This window comes from Myotis nattereri, assembly GCF_964212035.1.
Source record: "Myotis nattereri genome assembly, chromosome: 9".
Taxonomy (NCBI): domain Eukaryota; kingdom Metazoa; phylum Chordata; class Mammalia; order Chiroptera; family Vespertilionidae; genus Myotis; species Myotis nattereri.
The window spans coordinates 21,551,766-21,579,322 of NC_138084.1; the positions used below are offsets into that span (position 1 = coordinate 21,551,766).

Below are 27,557 nucleotides of genomic sequence, written 5' to 3' on the forward strand. Positions count from 1 at the left end.
TTAAAAAGGCTACTGACAAAATTTCTTAATCAAAAAGGTCAGATTTCCTTTTATTTATAAATAGAAGACTAAGCCTTTGTATCTAAATATCTGAATCTAAAATAAAAGCCAGTTTTTGTTAGAACTCAAATATTTAGGATTTCATTGATATAAAATCTAGGGCTTTCTCAATTATATGAATAATAGAAACTATGGGGCTTAAGGGTGGGATTCATCTTCCATTCTAGTAGTATCCTGTGTATTTACATGGTCAACCTGACATTTGTTTATTTCAAAGAGGGGTTTCTTCCTTAATTTAACCTTAAAATTTATTAGTAACCTATTTAAAACTCTGTAATATTTATCAATTTTATAGGTCTTTTTAAGGTAGTTTGTGGGACATAAAAAATTAATTTCCACTTTGCAGAGGAAAACTAAAGAATTCCAAATGTAAAAGATGTATATAGCCTAGATTTCAAATCTCAAAATTTCATAATATATATTTCATTGGTTATATATATATAAAGTTCCCTAAGTTTATATCATAGTTATTAACTTATAAACTAAATTCTATTTTTAAAGCTTTCATGAAGTATTTGCACAAGAATAAGCTTTTAATCATACTATTAACAGAAAATAATTTATATTTAACAATGACCTTACTCCTTTCTGCATAGTAGTTTATGTGATGTGGAAAGATTGTGAAAGTTGTAAAGATATCTGAAAAATGTCTATAGAATCAAAAACACTGGAAATTACATAACATCAAAAAGCCCGACTTTATTGTAATTAAAGCTATATAACCTTCCAATTATCTGTAAAAGTATGAAAGATATTTGGGTATGTAAACGTATACATATGTTTTAAAAAGTTAAGATTGCGTTACAGATTACTTCTGTACCTCCAACATTCATAAAGAGTATGGTCTACTGATGTAATTATACCTTAAAACCACTGTTGTCAAAAGGTCTTTCAAATTACAATATTAATACTAAATGCTTTTTTAGATAAAAGGTAGGTGAATTTGCTTGAAAGAATCTAAAATTAATGATTGCAAAAAAGTCCTTAAAATACAAATTATAATGTATTTTAGGATGAATACACTGTGGACAATAAATTGTCATAATATAACCTGCAATGCTCAGAAAGCTTTAGCACAAGGATCTGAGCAGAGGCCTTGACACTAGAACTTCCACATTCTCATCCTAACAGATTCTAGGAGTTTTTATGTGATTAGCAACATACACCTCTTTGGCCTACAGTATATGTAGTTGAAAATGGAGAAGCAAAGGTATGTTCATCAATTACTTAGGCATACATTTGAATGTAACTTTTAAAAATGTTGAACTTGTTACTTTACAATTCCCAATAAAGAACATTTGAATAAGGACATTTGGGACTCACTAGTATGAGTAAATTAATGATTATACTGAGTGCATGGCATAATGACATCACCCAGGCATGTACAATGACACTGCCATCTCTCCTCCTTGCCCATCTGGATGTGAAAGTCTAGGATGGCTCAAAAATCCTTCTTATATTAGACAAATCTCCCTTCGCTCCTAGGTGAAAGTTGTCAGCTCTGGATAGTAGCCAAGACATGACTAGGAGGAAAGCCAGGAGAGAAGAGAGCCAGTGTCCAGGAGTTTTAAGAGTTTGCTGGCAGACTCAAATAGCATTGTATTATGTTACATAAAAGGCTCTTAAAATGTTCTGTTGCAGTGTAATTTCTTAATTATTTAAGTTTAAATTATGTCAATGCTATTACAAATAAAAAGGCAAATCAGATTGTCCAGTTGTCTACTTTCAAGTCCAATTTCACAAAAACTTGAGATTTTGTTTTGATTGTTCCTGTTTTGGTTTCATAGTATGCCTCCTGTTTGCTTTTATAGAATGGTAACCACTTTTACCAGGACACACCAAATTCACTAAATGGATTTTAAATGAAGGAAGATTAATTTAATGCTCCCTTTCAATTAAAAACTCATTAAGCCCACACCATGAACTTTGTGAAGAGATAAAAATTCAACTACTGCCATATAAACTCCCTCTATTTTTTAATAGAAAGAGTTTAGATATCTATTTAGAGCAGCCAAGTAACAATCAGAATACCCCATACTTTAAACTTTCTTTGACCTAATTATCTCAATAATATAAAAGATTTAGTGCATAACGAAACAAATATACTTCCTGGGAAAAAATTAATTAACCAATCACTTAATTATCAAGAAGCTTGAAAGGAATAAACCAAATAACATAAAGCATTTATGCAATGCCTTAAATAAGAGTTAAGTTCTTGGATTACTCAAATAGGAAAGACAGCAAACACAAAGTATGAAGAGCAAAGTCCCCACTGAGTATGGCACACACATCCAATTTGGGATACATACACAAAAGCATGAGTAAGTTAACGTTGAAAAGTTAAAGAAATATTTAAGTTGCTTAATGTTTGACCCTATTACATGGTATGATGTGAGTGTGTGTGTACTCAACAACTCAAATTATAACATTTTCTGAAAAATAATATGCATAGGAACACAGACTAAAGCGTACGCTTTGTCATGTAATTAAAAAAATAATCTTGAATAAAAGGATAAATCTAGAGATTTTTAAATCTAGAGATTTTTAAATCTAGAGGTTTCCCCATACTTACTAAGTTCTTTATCCTATAGAAATAGAGACTATGACATAACAAAATTACTTTTATTGTTTGTAATTTTTTATAAATCTTCCCCTTTCTTGCTCAGAGTTATCACTTATTTCTGTAAATTAGATTTTTATTTTATTTAAAAAATTGGATAGTGGGAAAATAATGCTGTTCAAATATTTTGAGTTTAAGAAAGAATATACTTGTATCAAATAAAATTATAGTAGTACATATTTATAATATTAATAATATTAATACCTTAAGGGAGGTATTAAATTAAATCTTTCTACATTTAACACTGAACTTTACTCAAGTCATACACAGTTAGTTTTAAAATATAAAGAAACTTTGGTAAGCTGACAGTCATGTAGCGAAATCACAAAACAAACACATTTTGATTCCATTTTCTAATGCTTAAAAGATATCTACAAAGGAACTAATGGTAAATATACTTAACCTCAAGGGCAAAAGAAATTGCTGAGTAAGCTGCCAAATTTTGCTAGGATTAAGCAATGGAGCCAAGTTGTTTTGTGTCTCTTATCTGATCAAATACTTGGAATTGTAAATTTGGTATGAAAATGCTGGCTCTTTAAAACAAGCATTTTAAAAAGAACACTTTCAGAAACATTATTTACATTTACACTGGCCTCAAACACTATATGCAACATTTATTTATATCAGTTTTCTTTGTAACTTTAATTCTATAAAACATCTGTACAACCTTACATTCTGAAAACTCTTATAAAATGGAGTGAACAAAATACTGCAATGAATAGGCTAAACAGAATAAAGTATGATATTTTAAATTAACTTTAGGCATTTTCATAACTATACATATTCTAGTTTCATATTATAGAAATTATTCATACAGAAATTTGTCTGTATTTTTGGCTTCAAAATGTTTTATGGTGTAACTTCCTAAATCAGAAATTTGTTGCTTACTACTTTTCTCTTGAAATCTTTAAAATGCTATTCATGTCCAAAAGCTCACACATACCCTGCCCAGAAAAACAATTGCGGATATCCAAATATCAAACAGAGCATCCAGCTGATGTTCGTGATGCAGTGGTAGGTTAAAGATAGTAAAGTTTAAAATCAGCTTAGAATAATCCCATATTGAGTATAAAATTATAGCCTGTCATCAGGAACAGGCTGACAGAGCCAGGTCCAGATGGGAAACTGGCTGGGAAAAAGCTGAGGCAGGTGGGAAAATGATGGGAACCTGACGGAAGACAGGACTACTCCCTCTGCTGGCAAGGCTCTCACCTGCTTGAATTTTTAACTAACGACAAGCTTTTCTTTAATTATTTAAGATATAACCAATAAATTATGTAAGGTGTTCCTTAATTCAGTTGGCTGCTTTGTGTTTGCACGTTTTCAAACTCATGGTATTTTATTTTTCACCAAATTAACTTGTCAGAAATATAAGGATCCAGTGTTTCACCAGGAGGTCCAATTATTTATCTTGTAATTTAATTGCATCATAAAAATAAGCAAATGTAGCATTGCTTTTATAATATAAGGCCTTCAAAATTAAAGACCAAATTGTATTTTTCAATATACATACTTTTTTGAAGAAAAAAACAATCTTGGGCTAAAGACTTCAGAATTTCTTTCTCTAGCTCTGCATAATGCCCCGTAATGAAATAATATAGAAATGAACCATATAAATCAACTATACAGGGAACAAGGAAACAGCATGTCACAGCAAAACAGCATAGATGTACAGCGCCAAACTTATCTGATAATTTAATGATCTGAGTTTACAGATAATATGTACTAATATGTAAGAAATTAAGAACTGACGTTTACACAAACATTTGTTAAATTTTACAGAAAAATTATTCAATATTTGATTTCCAATGTAAGTTAATAGCTTCAGCAAAAACATTTAGTAAAAATCTGTTGTAAGATTTTGGACTACAACCAGAAGCTCCCAGAACAGGAGGGATCAGCTTTTTCACCCACTGTTCTCATCTGAATCCTGGCTTAAAAGCGATTCCAGCTCCCAGCTTTCCAGAAGGCTCCATCCCAGGAATCCCTGCCTGCCATTTGGTTTGCTGATTTTAATCTCTCAGGACTTTCTTACAGTGGCTCTACTATGCTGAACTGGCACTTGCTTCTAGAAGTGAGTTATTACTAAACCTGTAGGTCAATTGTGGCACTAACAACTCTCTGGAAGCTTTCAGCCACAGTGTACAATTTGCTAATCTAATTAAATATTAATTCTAAGTGTTACATTTTGTGGCTATGAGCTTTTATTTTCCATCATCAGCCTAGAAGAGAAAGAGGTTATAAGGCTAATTTAATCTCTTCCCTGTCCTCCCAACATTAAAGATTAACTACATAGAGTGCGAAAACATTATTGAAGAAGCAGGGACTCTTTATATAGTAATAATAATGTAATTAATAGCAAAGGGCTACAACATAACATTAGGATATAATATATGACCTGATACTTAAACAACTTCTAATTATAACTGGTTACAAGCACGTTTTGTCTCAACACAAAGAAGTGTCATCCTGTTTTGAAGACAGCCATCTTTCTTTATGAGAAGGTACGAATCCAAGTATATAAGTAGAAATAAACCTATATTTTCTCACGGGTGTTTTTCAGATAGCTTGTAACACCAAAGATAAAAAGCTTAGTAATATCATCTGTAAAATAAATGCAAAATTAAATGAAGTTGTATTTCTTGTCTATACATGAAAGGCGATATTGTAGAGGACAGCCTATTAACGAAAATGTTAAAGTCCCTCCCTGCTTTTTTCTCCTACCATGTTCTAGTGGACTGGACACAGAGGTCCCTCCCTGCTTTTGCTCCCAGAACAGTTGTGCCCATGCTTGGACACTGGGCATTATAAAGACTATGCCGTCCAGCAGCCAAAGATTCCATATGCCCAAACAGATGACTCAATCTCCACATTGTGATGAGACATTTCACTATTCCTATCGTTGATCCACTTGAAAATTTTGGCTCTAAATAGTACTTTAACAACCGTAATCACTAAAAGGAACTATGATATGAACTGCAATGTGAACTATAGCCTCACAAAATTATTTTAGAGAAAGCAAAAAAACATTAAAAAGTATTTTCTTTCTATGGCTTACCGAATATGCTTTGCTTAGATTAAGTATATCAAAAGGTTTCTAATGGTAATTTTTTCTTTTAAAAATGCACATTTACCATATTGACAATTTAAAATATCCTGCTCTTATTTAATATGCATATTTACACTAAGGTAAAATGGTACACATACTGTTACTAATGCTCTATATAGACAGAAACTTATACATAATTTGAAGTTTATTTATGTAAAAGTTTCAAACATTCTTGATAAAGAAAAAGCAAATTAGATATGCATGTATAATGCATATAAGCTAAAGTTAGATTTAAAAAATAAATCAGGTAACAGACACATGATATAAGAAACACTGTAGCTATAAAAACATAGATCCCAAGCCTGCAGCAGCAGAGTTGAAACGATGTTCTATTATTTGTTATTGCAAAGAAAAACAGATTTTGTTTACGACTCATTAGACTCACATGAAGCTACTAAATTTTCAGAAACTGGAATTTGATAAATATGGTGTATAATTAAAATGGTTTAATATGATTCAGTTCATTTTTTAACATTGCTTCTTTAAAAATTTGTAATTTTTTTTCTTACAATCTATTTCAGAGTAGCTGAGAGAGCTAGAAAAATTAAAGGTAGATTCTCAGTTGAGAATATTATTTTTTTAAAGGAATTCATGAAAAACTGACAGCCAGGATATCTAATTTTATCTTCTGGCAATGATAGTTATGATCAAGAGATTAAATCTGTAATTTTCATCCTTAAATATTCTCATTACATTTAAAAAGACCATTTAAATAGATTAAATTATATGACAGAGGTAGTATTATGCTTTCCTATAATGATACTCATATCAACAATTAAAAACATTTTCCAAAATTTTATAGTTATGAACTCACAAAGGTCTGTTGTTCCTTCACCATGCAATTGTCCATAGCTCCTGTTTTAATAATAAAAGACTTCACATTGAGAGAAATTTACAAGGCCACTGTAGTCCACATTTCATAATCCCATATTAGTGGTTGGTTCAAAAGCAGCTCATTACTTGACAGAGTTTAGCTGCTAAAATACTCAGCATGAACAAAAGTTTATGGCTATGAAAAGGTGTGTTCTGAATTTCTCTATGTTGAAAGATATTGTATCATTCACTTCAGTGGGTTCAAAGCTATAATACAATTAATACTGTAGAAGATTAATCTGAAAATACTGTGTATAAATTAAAATAACACACTAAATAAAACCCTATTCAATTTTCAAGAGACATTATAATAAGGCCTTTCTTCTTGCTTTCTTTAGAAAAGAAATTTTCCTAAACTTTCTTAGGTATACGCTAACATGCTGGTAATAGTTTTCTTCAATAAGATAGTTTGGGGGCGAGGGGGATGGGAATTCCACAGGACAAATTGTTGAAAAACATTGGTTATATAATAAAAACTTAATAAGGCTATTAACTGACCAAGTGCCAAAGATGACCAATAAAGATATGTTACAGCCCAGTTTAAAATCTGAAATATTTTGACTAAAAGAAACTTTAATTTACCAACTAATGTTTTGTAACCAAAATACATTAAAGGCTGGCAATACTTAAAATTAAACTAGAATGAGAAAATGTTATTTCATATTTTATTATCAATAATGTCAAAGAAGGTTACTTTCCTGTGTTGTTATAGTTAAGGAGAAATTTAATAGGTTGTTTATGTTTATAATTTCCTAAAAGTATAGACTATAACAGAATAGATTAGAAATAATAAAAAGTAAATTTTCTTCTGAATAGAACACTATGAGAAAGGTATTTAAAAAAGCTTTCCCTGTTTTACCTGTAATTCTAAGAGCTTCAACATTCCCTGACATTTTCAGATAAGAGTGCTTTTAATTAATAAAAAATACAAATCAAGAAAAACAAGCTGCCACAGATAGTGTAGATAATATGCATAAGCTAGGGAAAATGTATTTTCCAATCACCTTGCTAATGAAATCATAATAAGATATAAAATTCAGTTTTTATTTCCAAAAAGAATACATGTTATCCGTCACCATTTTTCCCCAAGCACACAAATGTCACTGGGAATAAAAAATAAAATTAATTTAGGAGACACAAAATGTTTGTATAATTTGAAGATGGACTACAAATTCACTAACAGTAAACTAGTTCTTATTTTTAAGACCAAAAAAATCACAGTTTTATATCTTCCTAGATATGGATATCAAACAGTATCCTACTGTAATTGCTTCAAAGATAGCAATTTACAAAAAAAAAAATCTCATTAAAAACTTTCAAACTGACTTATTTCACTTAGCATAATACTGTATGTCACCATAAGTTATATAAATGTCTAATCACTATGTTGTACACCTCAAATTAATATAATATTGTATGTCAACTACAATAGAAAAATTTTTTAAAAAAATTTCAAAGGGTACACAAACATTTGTTTCTAAAGGCAAATGGGGGAAAAGCAACAATGTCCAATGTAGCTGAAATATCACAACCTTTAATATAGAAATTTATACTTAAGTTTTACAAAGTTGAAATAATATTCTCATACATAATATGTAGTAAGAGTTTCAAGGCAGGTTTGTAGTTATTTTTCTTAGAAGTAAACTTTCCTTCCACCCCTTCTCCCCCCGAATCCACAACCTTCACTTGACAACAGAGTTTTGAACAGTTGAGTTGTGAGAATGTGAGCAGCTGCTGTTATTATAACTAAAGGTCTGTCTACTGCTTGAGTCTGAGAGACCACATGTTCGGCTGTCCTCTCATCTTGCCATCCTCACCAATTAACTATTAACATGGAGGGCTGTACACATGCTCTGGGGGGGCTCTTTAACAGGCTTCTTGGCGAGTGGAACAACTACACAGCAGGGATCTGGGAACGGAGTAATGCTGGAATATAGGGGAGCCGTCCATAGTTCTGCTCCTTCAAATGACACTTAAATCCACAGTTCAGCACGTAACAAAGTCTGTGCTTAACTTGGCCATTTTCACATACATTTTTAATGCAATGTCTTTGGGCAGACACTAAAACCATATTCTAGAAAGAGACAATATGAGCAATACTACTATTTCACAGGGAAAATTGTTTAGGGCTATATATATTTTAAAGACATATTTGATGAATAATTTTAGGGTTTTATTAACAGATATTTAGAATTTATTTTTATACATTTGTTTCAACATATGCTTGTTACATTTTCCTGTGCTATTATGGAGATAATCTTTAACCTAAAGGAAGTAAAAAAAATTTCAAGTTCAAAGTTGTGAGGCTAAACACAATGTAAATTTAAAAATAATTATTTTTCATTCTATTTGCAAAAGTCTTATTAATATCAATAAGTTAAAGTAAGTTTTCACTCTATCTCATTATTTTCCTTATTTTAACTTTTTATCCTCTTCGTAATTTCCTTAACTATGTGTTCCTTTCCTACAATAAAATTAAACATGGGAAGCATGCCAAAAGTACAATAAAGGGTAACTAATCATTACTGTACAAGTCTGACAGAATGCTAATAACTAAAGAGCACCGATTGGTTGTTTTACAAGTCTAAGAGATATAGCTACTTTATATAACTTTAAAGCTAGTGTTACTCTATATAACATATTCAAATAAAAGTATCACAATTCTATTATGTATAGGTTTTTAATTATATGACAAAATTTCCAAGGATATTAAACTACATTTCTATTTCCTGCCAGAAACCACCTTACTATCAAATTCTAAGCTCAAGTGTGCAAATACCTATACTGTATATACCAATTTTCTGCTCTATCCATGCTATCTTTTACACTGCTGAAAAGCTCCACAGGATAGAGACTTTGTCTTGTTCATACTATAACCCTAGAGGTGCCTAGAACCATGCCTGCGATAAATTATTTCATGAATGAATAAGCTAAATTCCCTTAGTAAATTAATCACCATTTAAACCTGACTTGGAGTTTGCAGGGATGGCAATGGTCACAATAGAGATAAAGTTGATGTATGATTTTAAAAGCAGTATAAACATGCTGCTTCTGAGTCTCTTTCTTTAGCCTAAACGTTGTGATTTTCCTTACCAGTCTTTCAGAGTTAGGGATATCCCCTATTTATATCATAACTGGTCTAAGCAAACTATATTAAGTTTTATATTTTTTTCTAAATATTTTGATATAAAAACAAAAATATGGTTAGGTGTCATGTTCAAAGAGCAAATAAATTATTTGTTTTTTACAGCTCAATTGATGTTAGGGTCAGAATACTACTATATTATAATAGGCAAAATTGTCTAGGGAAGTGGCAGTCATCAAAGTCTAACCCTATGTTTTTCTATTCCATTTCAAAGTTGTCTCTTTTACTGGTATTTTCAAAAGCAAAAATTTATATCTTTTCCAGTTATATAAGGATTTAAACATGTCTATAAATTTCCAAAATTTAAATACTGATATGCAGACATCCAGTCCACCTTATCATCTCAATCTTTTTTTAAAAAATATTTTTATTGATCTTTTTACAGAGAGGAAAGGAGAGAGATAGTTAGAAACATCGATCAGCTGCTTCCTGCACACCTCCCACTGGGGATGTGCCCGCAACCAAGGTACATGCACTTGACTGGGATCGAACCTGGGACCTTTCAGTCTGCAGGCCGACACTCTATCCACTGAGCCAAACTGGTCAGGGCTCATCTCAATCTTTCAATCACTGATGAGATAGGATGACTTGAGGCTATCTATAATAATAAAAGTGTAATATGCTAATTAGACTGGATGGCCAAATGACCTTCTGGAAGAAGCCAGGGGTGCGAGGGCTGAGCCCCTTGCACAAATTTCGGGCATCGGGCCTCTAGTTTAATCATAGTACTGCTGGTCCCTTACACTGGGGCTAGAGGAAGCACTGTCACAACATTCACAATGGGTTTGGGGTCACTTCTCTAAGTAATAAAGATGATCACCCCTTGCTTTGCATAGATCCCTTTGGAATACATAAAAAACTACATATATTTATTTCATAACTGTTTTTCTTTTCTTGCAATTACATGTAAGGAAATAGGCTTCCATCTTTTTTCCTCCCTTGTCTAGAATGTAACTCTTCATTTAATCTTTCACAGGTACTAATTTGTTAAAGATTTTACAATGATTTTTTTTTCTTTAAAAATGCTGAATAAGCCCTAGCCTGTTTGGCTTAGTGGACAGAGTATCTGTCTGCAGACTGAAGGGTCCTGGGTTTGATTCCAGTCAAGGGCATGCACATCAGCTGCAGGCTCCTCCTCAGCCAGGCAGGTAACCAATCGATGTGTTTCTCTCACATCGATATTTCTCTGTCTTTCCCTCTCTCTTCTACTCTCTCTAAAAATCAATAAAAAAAAATCCCCGGATAAGTATTATAAACAAAACAAAACTGAATAATAGGAATGCTACCCTAGAACATTTTTTTCCTAATGGAAAGTTACTGCTATCACAGGTAGTTAATAATTCAAGACCCATAGGATGTAGTGTGACAGAGAGCAAAGTGTTAAGCAGATAGGAATTTGATACTAGCTTTAAAGGTCTAATAGAGGCATGGCTTTAGAGAATCACTTCAGTTTAATCTTCTTTGATATTGGCATTGCACCTATCTCGCAGAGATTTTGTGATGCTTAGGGGAACCACACAACCTAACAGTGAAGAGAGTGGAGTTTGGAGTCAGAGAAAGACATGAGTTGGGACATGACTGGCTTGCCACTTATTAACTGTGTGACCTTGTAAAAAAAGAGGTAAGGGCTGTGGTGAAGATTCAAGGACATAATACTTGTATAGTACTTGGCATGTAGTATGTGCCTGATAAATATTTGTAGCAATAGCATAGTTGTAGTAGTAGTATGAGTTCCACTATTTTCACCAGCATCTGACAGGTCTGTTCGAGGTTTATTCATCAGCATAATCAAGAAGCTCATTAAATCTGACCAAACTATTATTAAAGCATTAACTTTAACATGACTTAACATCATTAACAATGCAAACATGTAAGTATGTGTACAATGTCAAAGACGATTAGAGAAAGGAGTTTCCCTATAATATTTGTGTGATTTTAAACTCATAGTAGTAAGTTAGCTTCAAGCACAGTCTATGAAAAGCCCTTAAAGAAAAACAGTTATCTTCTTATGACTGTTATAAATAAATCCTACTAACCAAGGAATCAAAATTCTTTTCTTTTTTATGCTGAACTCCTTGGTCATAGGACTTGAAATGTACTATATATACTGTGTATAATTAATAAACTATGTATAATTAATGACATTTTAATAAACTTGCCATTTCTAGATAGGATTTGAACAAAGATACTAAAATCACATAAATTTAAATAAAGATTCAAGTTTAAACAATTGAGTATTAGAAATAAATTTCCAAGTAAGAATCAATATTCCTTTAACATTTATTGAAAATATTAAAAAATCTAGGTATTGCACTAGGAATTTTTATACTTTATTCCACTTAATAATATATTATTATCATAGCCCTAAGCTAAGTAGAAGGAAAATTACAAATATGTGGCCCTGACTTTACAGAGACTACAATGTATAAGATGTACTATACATATAAGAATCACATGTTTGAGGTAGACAATGAGTACTTTGGTAAAAAGTACTACTAATAAAGAAAACTAGTGAATATAAAGTGAGTTAACATATAATCAGGATGTTAACTAATAAGCCAAAAGCTATTTGAGAATACAAACTAAAGTGTAAAAGATTCAAATTGGAATAAATTGATCTATTTGAAAAGATAAGACTATAAAAGTTTTAGAAGAAAACACACATAAAAAAGATGGTAGAGGACAAAGACTGGTAAAATGGAAAAAATGGGGAAGAGAAACCACTAGCCATTAAAAAAATTAAACTTTATCAAGATTAAAACTTCAGCTCTTCAGACATAATGTTAAGAAAATAGAAAAGACAAATCACAGACAGGAAAAAACTATTGCAGAGGTGTACCTAAAATACATAAGCAATTTTAAAACTTGATAATGAGGAGATAACGAAAAAAAAATGGCCAAAAGACTTAGCCAGTGGTTCTCAACTTTCCTAATGCAGCGACCCTTTAATACAGTTCCTCATGTTGTGGTGACCCCCAACTATAAAGTTATTTTTGTTGCTACTTCATAACTGTAATTTTGCTACTGTTATGAATCATAATGTAAATATCTGATATGCTATATGTGTTTTCTGATGGTTGCGACCCACAGGTTGAGAACCGCTGAGACAAAAGAAGATAGGCTAATAGCCAACAAGCACATGAAAATATGGTCAATATTATTAGTTGCCCAGGAAATGCAAATTACCACAATCATAACATTTCACATGAACTGCAATAGCTAAAATAAAAAAGACTGAAAATAAAAAGTTTTGGAGAGATGTGATTACTAGAGGGATGAATACACACACACACACACACACACACATATTGTTTTTTTTTGCATAAAGACTTCTACATGAATGGTCACAGCTGCTTCACAATAGCATCAATCTCGAAACAACTCAAATGTCCTTCAATAAGTGAAAAGATAAAGAATTTGGGGCATATTCTTACAATATAAAAGTAATGATAAAAATAACCTCACAACACATACAACATTGTGGATGGTGATGATATTAACCAATGTGATTGTTTGATATTGTACAATGAAATGTGTAAATATTTAGAAGAGCTGCATAAACTTGGTGAAATGATACTTTTCAAATGACCAAGGAATGATATTTCCATATCTTGAGCTGCTATCATTACTGTTATTTTTGCTATTTCCTAGAAAAATAAAGCAAAACAAAACTTAAAACTTCTGTTATAAAACTAAGTCATTTTGAATTAAAGGGTTTTAGTATGTGCATTAGAAGAAAATAACATAAAATTTAGCATCTTATTCATTTTTAAGTAAGCTGTTCATTGGTATTCTGTTCATAATGTGCTGACATCACCACCATTTTCAGAACTCTTTTCATCTTGTAAAACTGAAACTCTGTATCCTTTATTTATTTATTAAAATACATTTTTATTGATTTCAGAGAGGAAGAGAGGGAGAGAGAGATAGAAACATCAAAGATGAGAGAGATCATTGATAGGCTGCCTCCTGCACATCCACCACTGGGGATGCAACCTGGGCATGTACCCTGACCAGGAATTGAACTGGAACCTCTTGGTTCATAGGTTGATGCTCAACCACTGAGCCATACTGGCCAGGCAAAAACTCTGTATCCTTTAAGTAATAACACCCCACTCGCACCTCCCCTCAGTCCCTGTCAACCACCATATTACTTTCTGTCTATGATTTTGATTATTCTAACTACCTCATGTTAATGGAATCACAGTATCTTCTTGTGACTAATTTCACTTAGCATAATATCCTTAAGATTTATCCATGTTGTAGCATATGTCAGAATTTCTTTTCCTTTTAAGGGTGAATAGTATTCCACTGAAATATAAGATACATTTTGCTTATCTGCTCATGTGTTGATGAATACTTAATTTGCTTCCACATTTTAGTTAATGCTGCTATTCACATAGGTCTACAAATATTCCTTCAAGACCTATGTTCAGATCAGTTTATGATTAATTAAAAGATCAAAATCAACTTCATATCACAATGATCTAGCAAGTTCACAAGAAAGCAAAGAAAAAAATTAGTAAAGGACATGAGAAAATAATTTATCAGACTCCTAAAGCAATTACATTTTGCTCTTTACTATGCACCACTAATTAGGGGAAAGTGGTTTTGAAAAGTTCTTACCTGGATGAGATGTGTTGGCACAGTGATGAGGCAGGCTGAAAGAGAGGTGCGTAGAAGACCACGGAGAATGTAGAGGAATTTTGTAAGGCTGTGACTGTTGTCACAGTTTTCTGTACAGCAGACATCATCTCCCCACAAAGGTGAACCAAGACTCTGGATTGCTATTCGTAAAATGTTTTTCTGTTTTTTCTAAAGGAAAGTGGAGGAGAGGTAAACACATTAAGTTTTGTTAACTAATAGGATACCTGTGTTACCTCACAGGTGAGCTATATAGTAGTATATAATATTACGCTTCTTAGAGTCTATTTCTATCTGCTGCCTCCAATTAGTTTAGTTTAGTTGAAAATGGAATGATAAAAACAATAAGATGAAAATTTCGTCTTAAAAAAGCAGGATTTATTTCAGTATCAGAATATTATTGTGATTCAGGAATAATATATTTTAAGTAGTGACTGATAGATGCACTGTTGTGACTTAATGATCTCATCTAAAGTTTCTGAGACAGATGTATAGACTTGTGAATTTAGCAAACGATACAATCCATAACTTAACAATATGGAAATTCATTAACTATGTTTTCATTCCAATAAAGTTAGAAATATATTTTTAAATGACTTATTGGTATATTTTTATTTAGCTAAAAGTTTTTTAGCATTCTTGATATTCACCATAGAAATGTCTACCTCAACCCTGTTCATTTTTATGAAAGTCAACAGTTACAGAATCTCTGGCTCAGAGAGTGAAACCAGCTACTGTTTGTTGTCTGTCAACGTTCATGAAAATATTGTTTATTCAAAATGGTGAAATAAACAACCAAGAAAACAAACCTTTCAATCCATTCCAACAACAGCTTTCTTATTAATGGCTGTCTGAATATATGTGTGTGTGTGTGTGTGTGTATACGTCTGTGTGTATACATGTACATTTACATGTAAGTATGTATCTTTTTGCTATTGCATTTGAGTTTTTGATTTTAAAAAAAATGTCTTGGTCTTAGAAGATGTGTCATCATCCTACAAGAGCAGCAGCTCTGCACACTGTACCGTAGGAACTGTTATGACATGCCTGTTTCCATAGTTACCACAGCAAATGGGGAGAGGTGTCTGTCAGGGACCAATTTACCTCTCCAGACAGGCACCGCCACCAAAGAGAAGACATGTAGCCCATAAATCTTAACTAGGACCAAAAATGGAGCAATAATGAGCATAACAACATTGTAGTAAATACCAAGGACCACCACAAAAACTGTAACATACACGAAAAGCCATCTATAAGAGAATGTGCTTCACCACACAACACAGACATACTATTTTCAACCTGCTATTAAACTGATGATTAAGACAAATTTTTAAAATTATTTATTTTACCTTTGATACTGTTAAATATAGTAGTAAAGTCAACAGTAATATTTTTTAAATCCATGAATTAAGAGCTAGTGTAGTTGATAATGCCACAAGTAAGGCTTGGCTTCTTTGTCTTCTTCAATAAAAATAATGTCTTTTGGAAAACAGTTCTGCTAAAATAATATAAATGAAATGCAAATCTTTTAGCAGCTATAGCAATTAAAATAACTGAGGAAGAATTCAGAGCCACACGATATGTAGAAATAAAATTTCCCTTATTTTGTTTAAGTTAAACTAACTGGAACATCTTTAATAGTGGTAATTCAGAGAAATTTTTAAAAAAGAGAGCTACAGAAAAATAGTTATAAAATATTTTAATACAGCAAATAGAAATGCCTTCTTATTCACTGAGACAACCCGAAGCATTCTGTAATAAATGTAAAATCATAAAATAATTAACACTTACTGATAAGGTAATTCAAAATTAAATCCTGATTGACAGAAATATAAAAATTTAGATGGGAAAGTACAAGACTTGCAGATTTAAGAATAATTTTCAAAATGTGGCTACCTATTAATTCCAAGTGTTTACAATAATTCATGTTGACACTGAATGTGTACATCTTTTGTGAATTCACTGAGAACATAGCTAAAATTCTGAATACACATCACTAGTCAAACTAAGGCTGCTTATTTACATCTTCTGAGCTGGAAACAGCTTGTTCATTGTTGACTATTCTAAGACCTTCTGGGTGTAGCCCTAGAGAGCTTGAAAACAACATTATATCCATGATTATAAAAGGGTTTGAAGGTACTCATACCTGGGGATTGGATCCATCAAATCCTTCCTCATAAATGATTTTCTGAATAAACTGAAGCAGCTTTATGTAGCCAGGGGTCAAAGAACTGTTGGTAAGAAGTGGTTTAAATACATAAATGGGCTTTATTATACAGGAAATACAAATGTAATCTAAAACAGTAAGTACATAATGAAAATATATACATTCATAAGATTTTTAAAATGTAATTTTAAAATGAGCCAAAATAGTATAAATATTATAAAAAATAAAGTCAATACATCCAGGGAACAAGATATAATGCCTTATATTAACTAGTTCTGTGTTCTTGACATCCTGGGAAGATAAAAATCTGTGGAGACTAAGATGACTTAATTATGTCAGGCTTAGTTAGCTCGAAGAAAATTAATGATTTAATGAAGCAACCTAAAAGATGAAGCCACTATGGCTTTTCAGGAGTAATCATAGATAATTAACACATAGTTAATGAACTGCTATGCCAAGTATTCCTGAATCAATGTGCTGATCACCTGAGCTTACCTTCCATCAAAGTTTTAATTTTCTTAGAACTGCTAAAATAATATTAATTCAAAACCTGAATTAAGACAAGTAAGTATAAACGCCAATTCATTTGTAAAAAAGACAATAAAATAAATGTATAAATATAAGATGACCTAAACAAAATTATTTCCCACAAGAATATTAGCCCTAATGTCACTATTTTAAAATACTTTACAAATGCTATAAAACATCTCAAAAAAAATTTAGTAAGAGCAAAGAAAATCTGCTTTAACATTAACTGAATTTAAGATTCTTCATAATGGACAACCTGTGTGCTATGGCTGAATATTAAATGTCATGATAATGAGTCCTGGAGCACAGTTAGTTCCTAAACATAAAAGTGCCTAATGTTGTAGAAGCTGTGGGTGACCTTAAAAATACAAAAGTATCTGCTTTACTGTGATCATAAATGAAGCGATCACAAAGGCAGAGGAAATGCCCTAAAAAACGGATGAAATATAATTTGAAGCAACATGCAACATTAAAGAATATAAGTGAGTAAATATAGCAAAATGCATAGTGTGCCAAATCAATGGCCAATGGTTCAGCAAAAATATATGCATATCTCTGTAAACACTGTATTGAACATTCACATCTACCCCAAAGCATCTACCTAACAAAAACAAAAAAGAAAACCAAGAGAAAATAACCCCATTCTTTACAAAACAAATATGACTCCAAATGAAAGATATGGTGGTATAATTGTTTCTCACATAGTTATTTCTCCATTTTCAACGAAAATACAACAAATTACATGAACACATTTTTCTGCTCCCATGAGTGAGAAAATGTGTCTATAAATAATGATATTCCATAGGGCAATGATGATGATGTGATTGTTTCGTATCTTAACATATATTTGTCCTGGCTAGCTCTACTTTCTGAATACAGCAGATTCAATTCCTATCTGGGTCAATTAACTTTGCATAGGGGGTAAAATCTGCTCCAAAGTCCCAGATTATGAAATGAATTCCAGCCAACCATTTGACGAATGTCACTGTGGGTTAAAGAAGTATGGATCAAGAATATACCCAGTGCATCCTAATCTACCAATTATGAATCTACTGAAGAAAATTATTATATCATATATGTGAAAACTTTTTAAAGCATTTCCTCTCTGCCTAAAATTGTTCATTAATAAAATCTGCTTAAGTACTCAGTAGTAAATTTGCTACCTGAAGGTACATTATCAATACCACATACATAAATTACTTCTTAGTTTTTTTTAGTTGCCATCATTTATCCAGATAACATGATCTGTTATTTATTTTACATTCTCACAGTCTGTTAAGATAACTATAGTAGATCTAAGAATCTCTTCAAAAGTAATGGGGTTTCTTTCGATATAAGAACAAAAATGGACAGAAAGCCAATACATCACAACCTCTTATTTAACATAGATAGAAATAATCTAATCAAAATGCTTAGAACTTGATAAGTAAAACAAATTTCTCCAATCTCATTAAATTTCTAGGAAAATAAATACTGGTAAGAAAATAAAATTTGGAAAATCAGTACATTTAGGTATACTAATTGAGAATATTCATTCTTGTATACATAAAATGACAGCATTTAAAACTGAATCAGTTTATATGGTATTGACATTAAAACAATAAGTATTGTTAATCTCTATGAGATACATTTCTGTGTCAGAAATATTTGCAATTAATAATATATTTCTGGCTGAAAATAATTATCTTCTATTGTCATCTAAATTTTTTTTAAAAACCCCATTAATTTTGAGAATATTGTCTTTTTGTTGTTGTTCAACAGTGTAGTAAGTTATAAAAAAGAAACTGGCAAGAAGGAAACCCAACTTTAAATATGAACCTGGCTTCCTTATGTTTCCAAACCCTTAACAAAGATTAGGCTATCAAAGTATTTATAATATGTCCCAAAAGCACTACATTTCAAATTATGTATGCTACTTTATATGGTTCATAATTTTTAGAAAGTTTTATAGTGAGTGGTCCATCTTGAGATATCACAATATCTTTAAAACTATAATAGTACAAAGAATATGAAAATTATTAGAAATTTAATTTTTACCTTTACATATGAAGCCTTTAATTTTTTCTTTAGTTAAAACATTGTCCCATGTACATTATTCATGTGTCTGCTGATATTACCATGCCATGTGGTCTGACAGAAATTTCTTTATTTTTAAACATATATTTTTTATATTTTATTGATTTTTTACAGAGAGGAATGGAGAGGGATAGAGTTAGAAACATCGATGAGAGAGAAACATCGACCAGCTGCCTCCCGCACACTCCCTACTGGGTATGTGCCCGCAACCAAGGTACATGCCCTTGACCGGAATTAAACCCGGAATCAGACCCTTGAGTCGGCAGGCCGATGTTCTATCCACTGAGCCAAACCGATTAGGGCAATTTATTTCTTTATATTAATACTAGAGGCCCGGTGCACAAAAATTTGTGCACTTGGTGGGGGGAGGGGGGTCCCTCAGCTCGGCCTGTGCCCTCTCGCAGTCTAGGACCCCTCGGGAGATAACGACCTGCTGGCTTAGGCCTGCTCCCGGGTGGCAGAGGGCAGGCCCAATCCCTAGGTGCAGCCCCTGGTCGGGCTCAGAGCAGGGCCGATTGGGGAGTTGGGGCGCCGCCCCCTGTCATGCACAGAGCAGGGCAAATTGGGAGGTTGCGATGCCGCCCTCAGTCACGCTCAGGGTAGGGCCAATTGGGGGGTTGGGGCACTGCCCCCTGTCACATTCAAGGCAGGGTCGATGGGGAGGTTGCAGCACCACCCCCTGTCACATACAGAGCAGGGTCAATCAGGGGGGTTGGGGCTCTGTACCGTGTCACGCACAGAGCAGGGTCAATCAGGGGGTTGGGGAGCTCCCCCCTGTCACGCACAGAGTAGGGCCCATCAGGGGGTTAGGGAGCTCCCCCCTGTCACACACAGAGCAGGGCCGATCAAGGGGTTGAGGAGCTCCCCCGTCACTCACAGAGTAGGGCCGACAGGGGAGTTGGGGTACTGCCCCGTCACACACAGAGCAGGGGGTTGGGGCGCAGCACCATCACACTCAGGGCAGGGCCAATGGGGAGGTTATGGCTCTACCCCGTCACACACAGAGCAGGGCCCGTGGGGTGGGGGGTGTTGGGGCGCCGCACCCTGTCACACACAGAGCAGGGCCGATCAGGGGTTGGGGCGCCTTCCCCTGTATCGAACAGAGCAGGGCATATAGGGAGGTTGTGACCCCGGCCCCTGTCACACACAGAGCTGCAGGGCGATCAGGGGGTTTGGGCGCTGCCCCCTGTCATGCTGATCCCAGTGCCGGTAGGCCTTGCGGCTCCGCTGATCCCAGTGCTGGGAGGCGTATTACCCTTTTACTATATAGGATAGAGGCCAGGTGCACGGGTGGGGGCCGGCTGGTTTGCCCTGAAGGGTGTCCTGGATCAGGGTGGGGGTCCCGCTTGGGTGCCTGGCCAGTCTGGGTGAGGGGCTGAGGGCTGTTTTCAGGCTGGCGGGTGACTGAAGCTCCCAACTGCTCCATTTTTTCTTTATTTCTTTTTTATTCTGGGCCAGCTTTAGCTCTGAGGCTTGGCTTCAGCTCTGAGGCCTCGGATGCTGAAAGCAGGTATCTGGATTGTTTGGGTTCTATAATCGAAACACTGTTTCGAACCAGCTCTGAGATCCCGGATGGCTGAAAGCAGGTTTCTGGGGTTTTGTTTAGCTTCTATATTTGTAACAATGTTTCAAACTGCAAGCTCAGAGGCTGGCAGCGGCAGGCGGGGAACATTGGCTTCTTCCGTCACTGAAGCAAGCAAGCTTCATGTTCGCTTCAAGCTGCCTGGCTGCCAGCCGCCATCTTGGCTGGCAGTTAATTTGCATATCGCCCTGATTAGCCAATGAGAAGGGTAGCAGAGGTACAGCTAATTACCATGTTTCTCTCTTATTAGATAGGATACAAACATGGAAAAAGGAACACAATGACACAAATGTAAATCTACATATTGCTAACCAAGTTTAACAGTTTTAAAAAGTAGACAGAAAAAAATGTGTGCCTCTCAATATCAGTAAGAAATCTAAGGGACATTTTGTATCAGAGATCTTTAACTTATATCAACAAATAGCATTGGTTTTCTTGTAAAAAGAAATTTTGTCATTAAGAGATAATATCTGCTGTAAGAAAATGAAGCAGCTGTAGTGTATACAGAAAACAAATCAAGTAAGATAATTACATTTGTTTCTCAATGAAGAAAGGAATGCTTACAAGTCTTAATGTAATGTGATCAAAGAATAAATGTACCACTGTTACCCTCATAACTAGTTAGTTATTAATATTAATAATAATAAGAAAGCAAAGGGAAGGCCAGACATTATAAGCATGGTCATCTGGGCAGCTTCACCAGGAAGCTGCACCTTTACACTTCCCAGGAAACCACGGGTCCATTCCCTGAAAATCACTGGAGGAAGAGTCCCAATGAAGGGGAAAATGGGCACATGTGCAGTGAAGTTGGAATGATGTAGGGAAGGTACTTGCTTCTCCGTCTAGCCAGGGGAACAAAGATCACTGGCTAGAAGGGTGGACCCACTGCAAGTATGAGAAATACATACAAAGATAAAATTATGTATATATAAAATTAACTGAGTGAAATATTTATTCAGCTAACAAGCTCAGTTTGTTTCTAACAAGACCACTTGGATTTAATTTTAATGTTATCAGCTGATAAAATGTCTGGTACATAATAAATACCCAAAATGTTCTGCATCACTGTCACAACACCTGATGACTACAATAACCTTGAGAAGTTAGTACAGTCATTAGCTCAATTTTATGGTTGAGAAAATAAGACCCATTAAAAGCTAAGTGATTTACCCAAGGCTGTACAACAATTAAGTGACACTTAAGACTCAAGTTGTCTAAAACTTGAAATTATTTACACTTTAGCTAAACTAAGATAAAGCCTCAAGTGAGATCCAGAATCAATGAAAAGTCTGTGGGTTCAAATAAATATGTGGCTGAGATGAGGTTTGAACATGGCTCCATTAAACGTAATCAAATAAAACAATAAGGTGTATAGATTTAGGAAGATATTCCTCTTAGTTGTACAGACATTCACTCATATTAATTTGGTAATATTAAAAAGCGTAGATTTACAAATGTATAAACTAGATACCAGAATATCCCAGTGAATTGTATGATGAAGATATGAGTTCTAGTACTATCTCTAGCAACAACTCTAGCTAAATCTGTTATATGTGGCAAAGTCTTTAATTTTTCAGTTCTGGGCTTCAAATTTTTTTCATTTGTTAACTAAAAGAGTTGCATTAGATAATCTCTGTTGTCCATTTTGACTTAAAATTATATGGTTCAAGAATGACATTTCTTTACTTTTTTAGTAATAATTTTTCTCATTAAAGTGACTCATTCCTGTGCTTTAAAAAATTAGAACTTCTGGTGCATCTAAATAATGATTTAACTACTTGATAGGAACACTTAACAAAGAGAAACTATTATCCCTACCAATTAAGATTATTTTAAAGTGAAGATGAAGCATTTTTGAAATTATTATCCAAATCACTGAGAAAATATGATTTGCATTAACAAAAATCTATTTACACATATATTTCAGGTATTCTCCAATGACAAATAGTGAGATATACTTATAAGGCAATAGGCACAATATCAAATGTCTTAACTAATTGTGTAAAATAACTACAGTTATATTAGCATATACTTTGCATATAACTATAAAGACTGTGAAGTCTATTCACAAGTAATTTTCAAGTTAAAAATTCCATTACTATTACCCTGAATGTTATCATTTATTATTTTTCTTTCTTATGCTTAACTGCATGTGTAGGCTAAACAATCCACCGTGTGACAGGGAACCACTGAGAATGGTTATGCTCAATAACCAGTGTGACAGGAGCCACCAAGGAGCAAGAAACAAAACTAATCAGAGGAAGCTATTCCAAGAGTTCTTTTTTAAAAAATATTTTTTTATTGATTTCAGAGAGGAACGGAGAGGGAGAGATAAACATCAACGATGAGAGATAATCATTGATTGGCTGCCTCCTGCATGCCCCCCACTGGGGATCGAGCCCGCAACTCTAGCACATGCCCTGACCAGAATCGAACCGTGACCTGGTTCATAGGTTGCTCAACCACTGAGCTACACAGGCCAGGCTCCAAGAGTTCTGACAAGAAATGTGGGTGACAGGTTAGCATGGTAGGAGGTAACATTTGCAAGAAGTGATCAGGCTCTGGATATATTGAAGATATAGCTGATAGGTTTGCTGAGATTAGATGGGGAGGGGAAGAGAGAGAGGAAGGGAGAAAAAGAGAGAAGCTAAGGGTTAAAGATTACTTTATTGAAGAACAGAAATTTGAAAGGATATACATAGAAAGTATGCCTGTAGGGATGATGACTGGGATTAGGAATGTGAGAATGAGATGGGAAATAAAATAAAAACCAAGCGTACCAATGAAGATAGCATGCCAGGATGCTAGAATGATCAGCTAAATTCTGTGTACCTGAAGACCCTTTAAAGACAGAAAGGCAAACACGGAAGCAGATAATTTCTCTTTATTGGTCAAAATGAGGTTCAGGATAACAAGGCGCGTTCAAGTCCTCGGGGGAAGGTGGCACTGCTAACATGGGGCCTCCACTTCCCCTTGAGGGATGCAGCCTGCAGTGAGGCTAGGCCCTTGGTCAGCTCTGCCTTGGTTGTCCTAGTTAAGGGACCTCAATGGAAGGCTGTTGGAGATAGGCAGCACCATGGTCCACTCCAGCCCCTGTGACTTCTCACTAGGTGATTTGATTTGGACCAAGATGGAGGGTTACCCTGGTAGCCTTGCTTGGTTTGCAACTACCCTTTCGATGGAACATTCAGCCATGAGAAAGGGAAGTCCACCCAAGTTCATGTACAGATTTTTTAAAAGTGTTTTTATTTATTTATTTTTAAATATATATATTTTATAGATTTTTTTTTTTTTTACAGAGAGGAAGCGAGAGGGATAGAGAGCTAGAAACATCTCTGAGAGAGAAACATCGACCAGCTGCCTTCTGCACACTCCCCACTGGAGATGTGCCCGCAACCAAGGTACATGTCCTTGACCGGAATTGAACCTGGGAGCTTTCAGTCCACAGGCCGATGCTCTATCCACTGAACAAACCGGTTAGGGCGGGCTATTTACTTATTTTTAAATATATTTTTATTGATTTCAGAGAGGAAGGGAGAGGGAGTGAGAAATATCAATGATGAGAGAGAATCATTGATTGGCTGCCTCCTACGCACCCTACATTGGGGATTGAGCCCGCAACACCGGGCATGTGCCCTGACTGGGAATTGAACTGTGACCTCCTGGTTCATAGGTTGATGCTCAACCACTGAGCCATGCCAGCTGGGCCATGTACAGCTTTTTCATGACAGCCCTACAAAGGGCTATTAAAGCCATTTACAGGAAGGAGCAATTTGTGCATCAGATAAGAATAAAGATCATGAAATTGATGCCGGGGTCCAACCCCAGCGGGTCCAGGGGTCCCCAAAGGTGTGGACGGAGTCGGCGAAGAAGGAATGACACGGAGACAGCGTTCAGTTGATCAGCAGCCTAGCCAGGATCTCCAGCCAAGTTCTGGTCTGGATCTCCAGTGAAGTTCTGGTTTGGATCTCCAGCCAGGTTCTGTGTCCATGTTCTCTTGCTAGGTTCTCCAGGTTCTCCAGCCAGGTTCTGTAGCCATGTTCCCTCGCTAGGTTCTCCAGCCAGGTTCAGTCACCAGGTTCTAGTCAGGTTCTCTTGCCAATTTCTGTAGTCAGGTTCAGTCCAGGATCTTTTGCCATGTTCTCTCCAGCGAAGTTCTTCTGTCTCTAGAGAACATTCTATGTAGGTTCTGTGCCAATTTCTGTCTCTCTTCATTCTGTCTTCTTACATCTGTATTTATATCAGTTGATTCCAATCCTATCAATCTCTATTCCAAAGGTTAGGACGTTTCTTATCTCCATTCCAGGGAGTAAAGATTATGTAGCTTAAGCATGATTGTTCGTAGTTAAAGTGATTAATTACCCACCTGGCACTTAGTTAAGAGGTTTTATTCCCTCCCTAACTTCAGGGGAAAATCCCTACCTGGGGAAACAACCTTTCTCAGAGACCTTGGTTAAAACACATAGTGCCTAGAAGGTGAGCAAACATATTAAGAACAGTATGCCATATATGCCAGGTCCCTTGAAACAGCAAGCATGGACCAGCTCCCGGCAAATTGAGAGAAAGTGTGGCCTAAGGTGCAAGGATCTAGGTGGAGTATGTCAGACTCTGAGAGTGACATTGGTGGCTCTGATGTGGAATTCAAGCCTTCCTTAGATGCCAAGGAGGAAGTTATCAGTGATGAAATAAACAGTGGAGTAGGGGATAGTGACAGTGAAGGCCTGCCCAGCTCCGTCAAAACTGCTGCAAAATGGAAGAGAATGGTGATAGAAAATGGCTCTCTCAAAAGGAAAAGTTCAAGGGAGAAAATGCCCCAATCACCAAACAAGCAACTGGCATCTGAAACCAGGAGTACTTTGAGGGCTTTCTCTACCCGTCAAAATTCTGGATCCCAAGCCCATATTAGTGAGGATGTGATAACAGCAGTCGCCCCACTGTCTGGTATTACCAAACGTTAAGAATGGTTTGAGGAGGAAAAGAGAAGTGCCCAGAAGGTGCCCCATCATTCTGATTCTGATGCATCTACACTCTATGTGCCTGAGGATTTCCTTCATTCCTGTACTCCTGGGATGAGGTGGTGGCAGATTAAATCTCGGAACTTTGAACCTGTCATATTTTATAAGGTGAGGAAGTTTTGTCAGTTTTACTACATGGATGCTCTTATTGGAGTCAATTTATGAAAGGCAACTGGGCCGATTTTGGTTTACCTGAAATTGCATTTGGCTGATACTCAGACTCTTTGGCCCAGAAGGACTAAAAAGTAGTATGAGTGGAACAGACTGAGACCTGGAAATGGTGGAGGCACAATGCTGAAAGATGGCACATATATTTGAGCATGATAAAGTAGTGAGGAGTGAGATTTGTAGGGTCATTACCAAGAGACAACATTATGCTGAAAGGTGACTTCTCTGAGAACTACAGTATCTTCTTAGCCTCAAAGAAAAAAATGAAGATACATCTGGCCACACTCAAGTGTATGGTGTATGCTTTGTTGGTGCCTCAATGAGAAAGTTTTCAATGGGTCAGTGTTCAGATGATCACCATTATCCCAGGTTTAGGACTCTAGTGGCACATTATCCTCTAGTACAAGTCTCGTATGAGCAAGGAAGTCTCTCAACAAACACTAAGATGATTTTGAAGGGTTCATTACTCTCTTCTCTACCAAGACTACTGAGAGGTTGACTAAGCTGATAAATGTTGAACTGAGAGACATATCATTGCAGGACTGAATGTGGTAACTATTCTATAATTTCGATAAAAAATTACAAGGGCTGGCAGGCTGCTGTAGAGTGCATCGCAGTGTTAGATGTCCTATTGTGCCTGGCTAACTATAGTCGAGGTCATGATGGTCCTATGTGTGGTCCAGTAATTCTGTTACCAAAAGAAGACACTTCTGTCTTCTTAGACCTTCAAGGATCATGCCATCCTTACATTATGAAGACTTTTTTTGGAGATGATTTTATTCAATTGACATTCTAATAGGCCGTGAAGAAGGAAAATAACAAAGCTTTATTGTGTGCTTGTTGCTGGACCTAATATGGGGGGCAAGTGTAACCCATGAGACAGCCTGGCCTATCAGCTGTAATGGCCCAGATGGGTTGTTACTTACTTGCTGAAGTGTGTAGGCTCACATCAATTAATAGAATGTTTATTAGACTTGGTGTCTCAGACAGAATAATGTCAGGTGAAAGCACAGTTTAAGTTGAATTGAGTGAAATTGCCATTATACTTATATATGCAACAGCACATTTCTCTGGTGCTTGTGGTTGAATTAGGAATAGGTACTCCAACAGTTGATGGGTCAGCAATAGCAAACGCAGTTGTTCAAGATATGTTGAGACTATAAAGTGATAAACATTGTTTTCTACCTACTACCATTCATTAGATGATTATTCTCAAAATGTTGCAGCGTGCCTAGGACACATGGCATACATGGTAGAAAACGAATGTGAAGATCCCAGCCAGGAGACTATTGCCTACTTCCCTCTATAAATTTCTTAAGGGAGCTTGTTCTAAGAGGTAAGGCTTTAATGCAGCAAGGCTTGCTAATCTTCCAGAGATTATTCAAAAGGGGCATACAAAAGCAAGATAATTCGAGAAGACGGCTCATTCACTGTGATTATTTGGGGAAGTTTGCATGGCTAGTGAAAGGTCAATTGTAGATGCTAAAGCTGTCCATAAGTTGCTTATTTTCATTGAGAAATTATAGACTACACTGGAAACTCCGAGTTGACGTTTGTGACAAAGGTGGTA

At 35.2% G+C, this 27,557-nt stretch overlaps 1 protein-coding gene and 1 pseudogene across 4 annotated transcripts in view; one reads left to right on the forward strand and one right to left on the reverse strand.

Moving 5' to 3' along the window:
- The window catches only part of ELP4 (elongator acetyltransferase complex subunit 4), a 183,626-nt gene that overhangs the window by 114,165 nt on the left and 41,904 nt on the right, over nucleotides 1-27,557 (reverse strand). For all 3 annotated transcript variants that reach the window (XM_081099558.1, XM_081099559.1, XM_081099560.1), the window contains exons 6-7: nucleotides 16,598-16,682; nucleotides 14,434-14,622 (exon numbers count right to left, since the gene is read on the reverse strand). In XM_081099558.1, coding sequence (XP_080955684.1) covers nucleotides 14,434-14,622; nucleotides 16,598-16,682 — 274 coding nt within the window. The remainder of the gene's footprint in view (nucleotides 1-14,433; nucleotides 14,623-16,597; nucleotides 16,683-27,557) is intronic.
- On the forward strand, nucleotides 25,288-27,513 carry LOC308524677 (DNA mismatch repair protein Msh6-like; annotated as a pseudogene). Its single transcript has 2 exons — nucleotides 25,288-26,224; nucleotides 26,611-27,513. The product of its transcript is annotated as a DNA mismatch repair protein Msh6-like (transcript).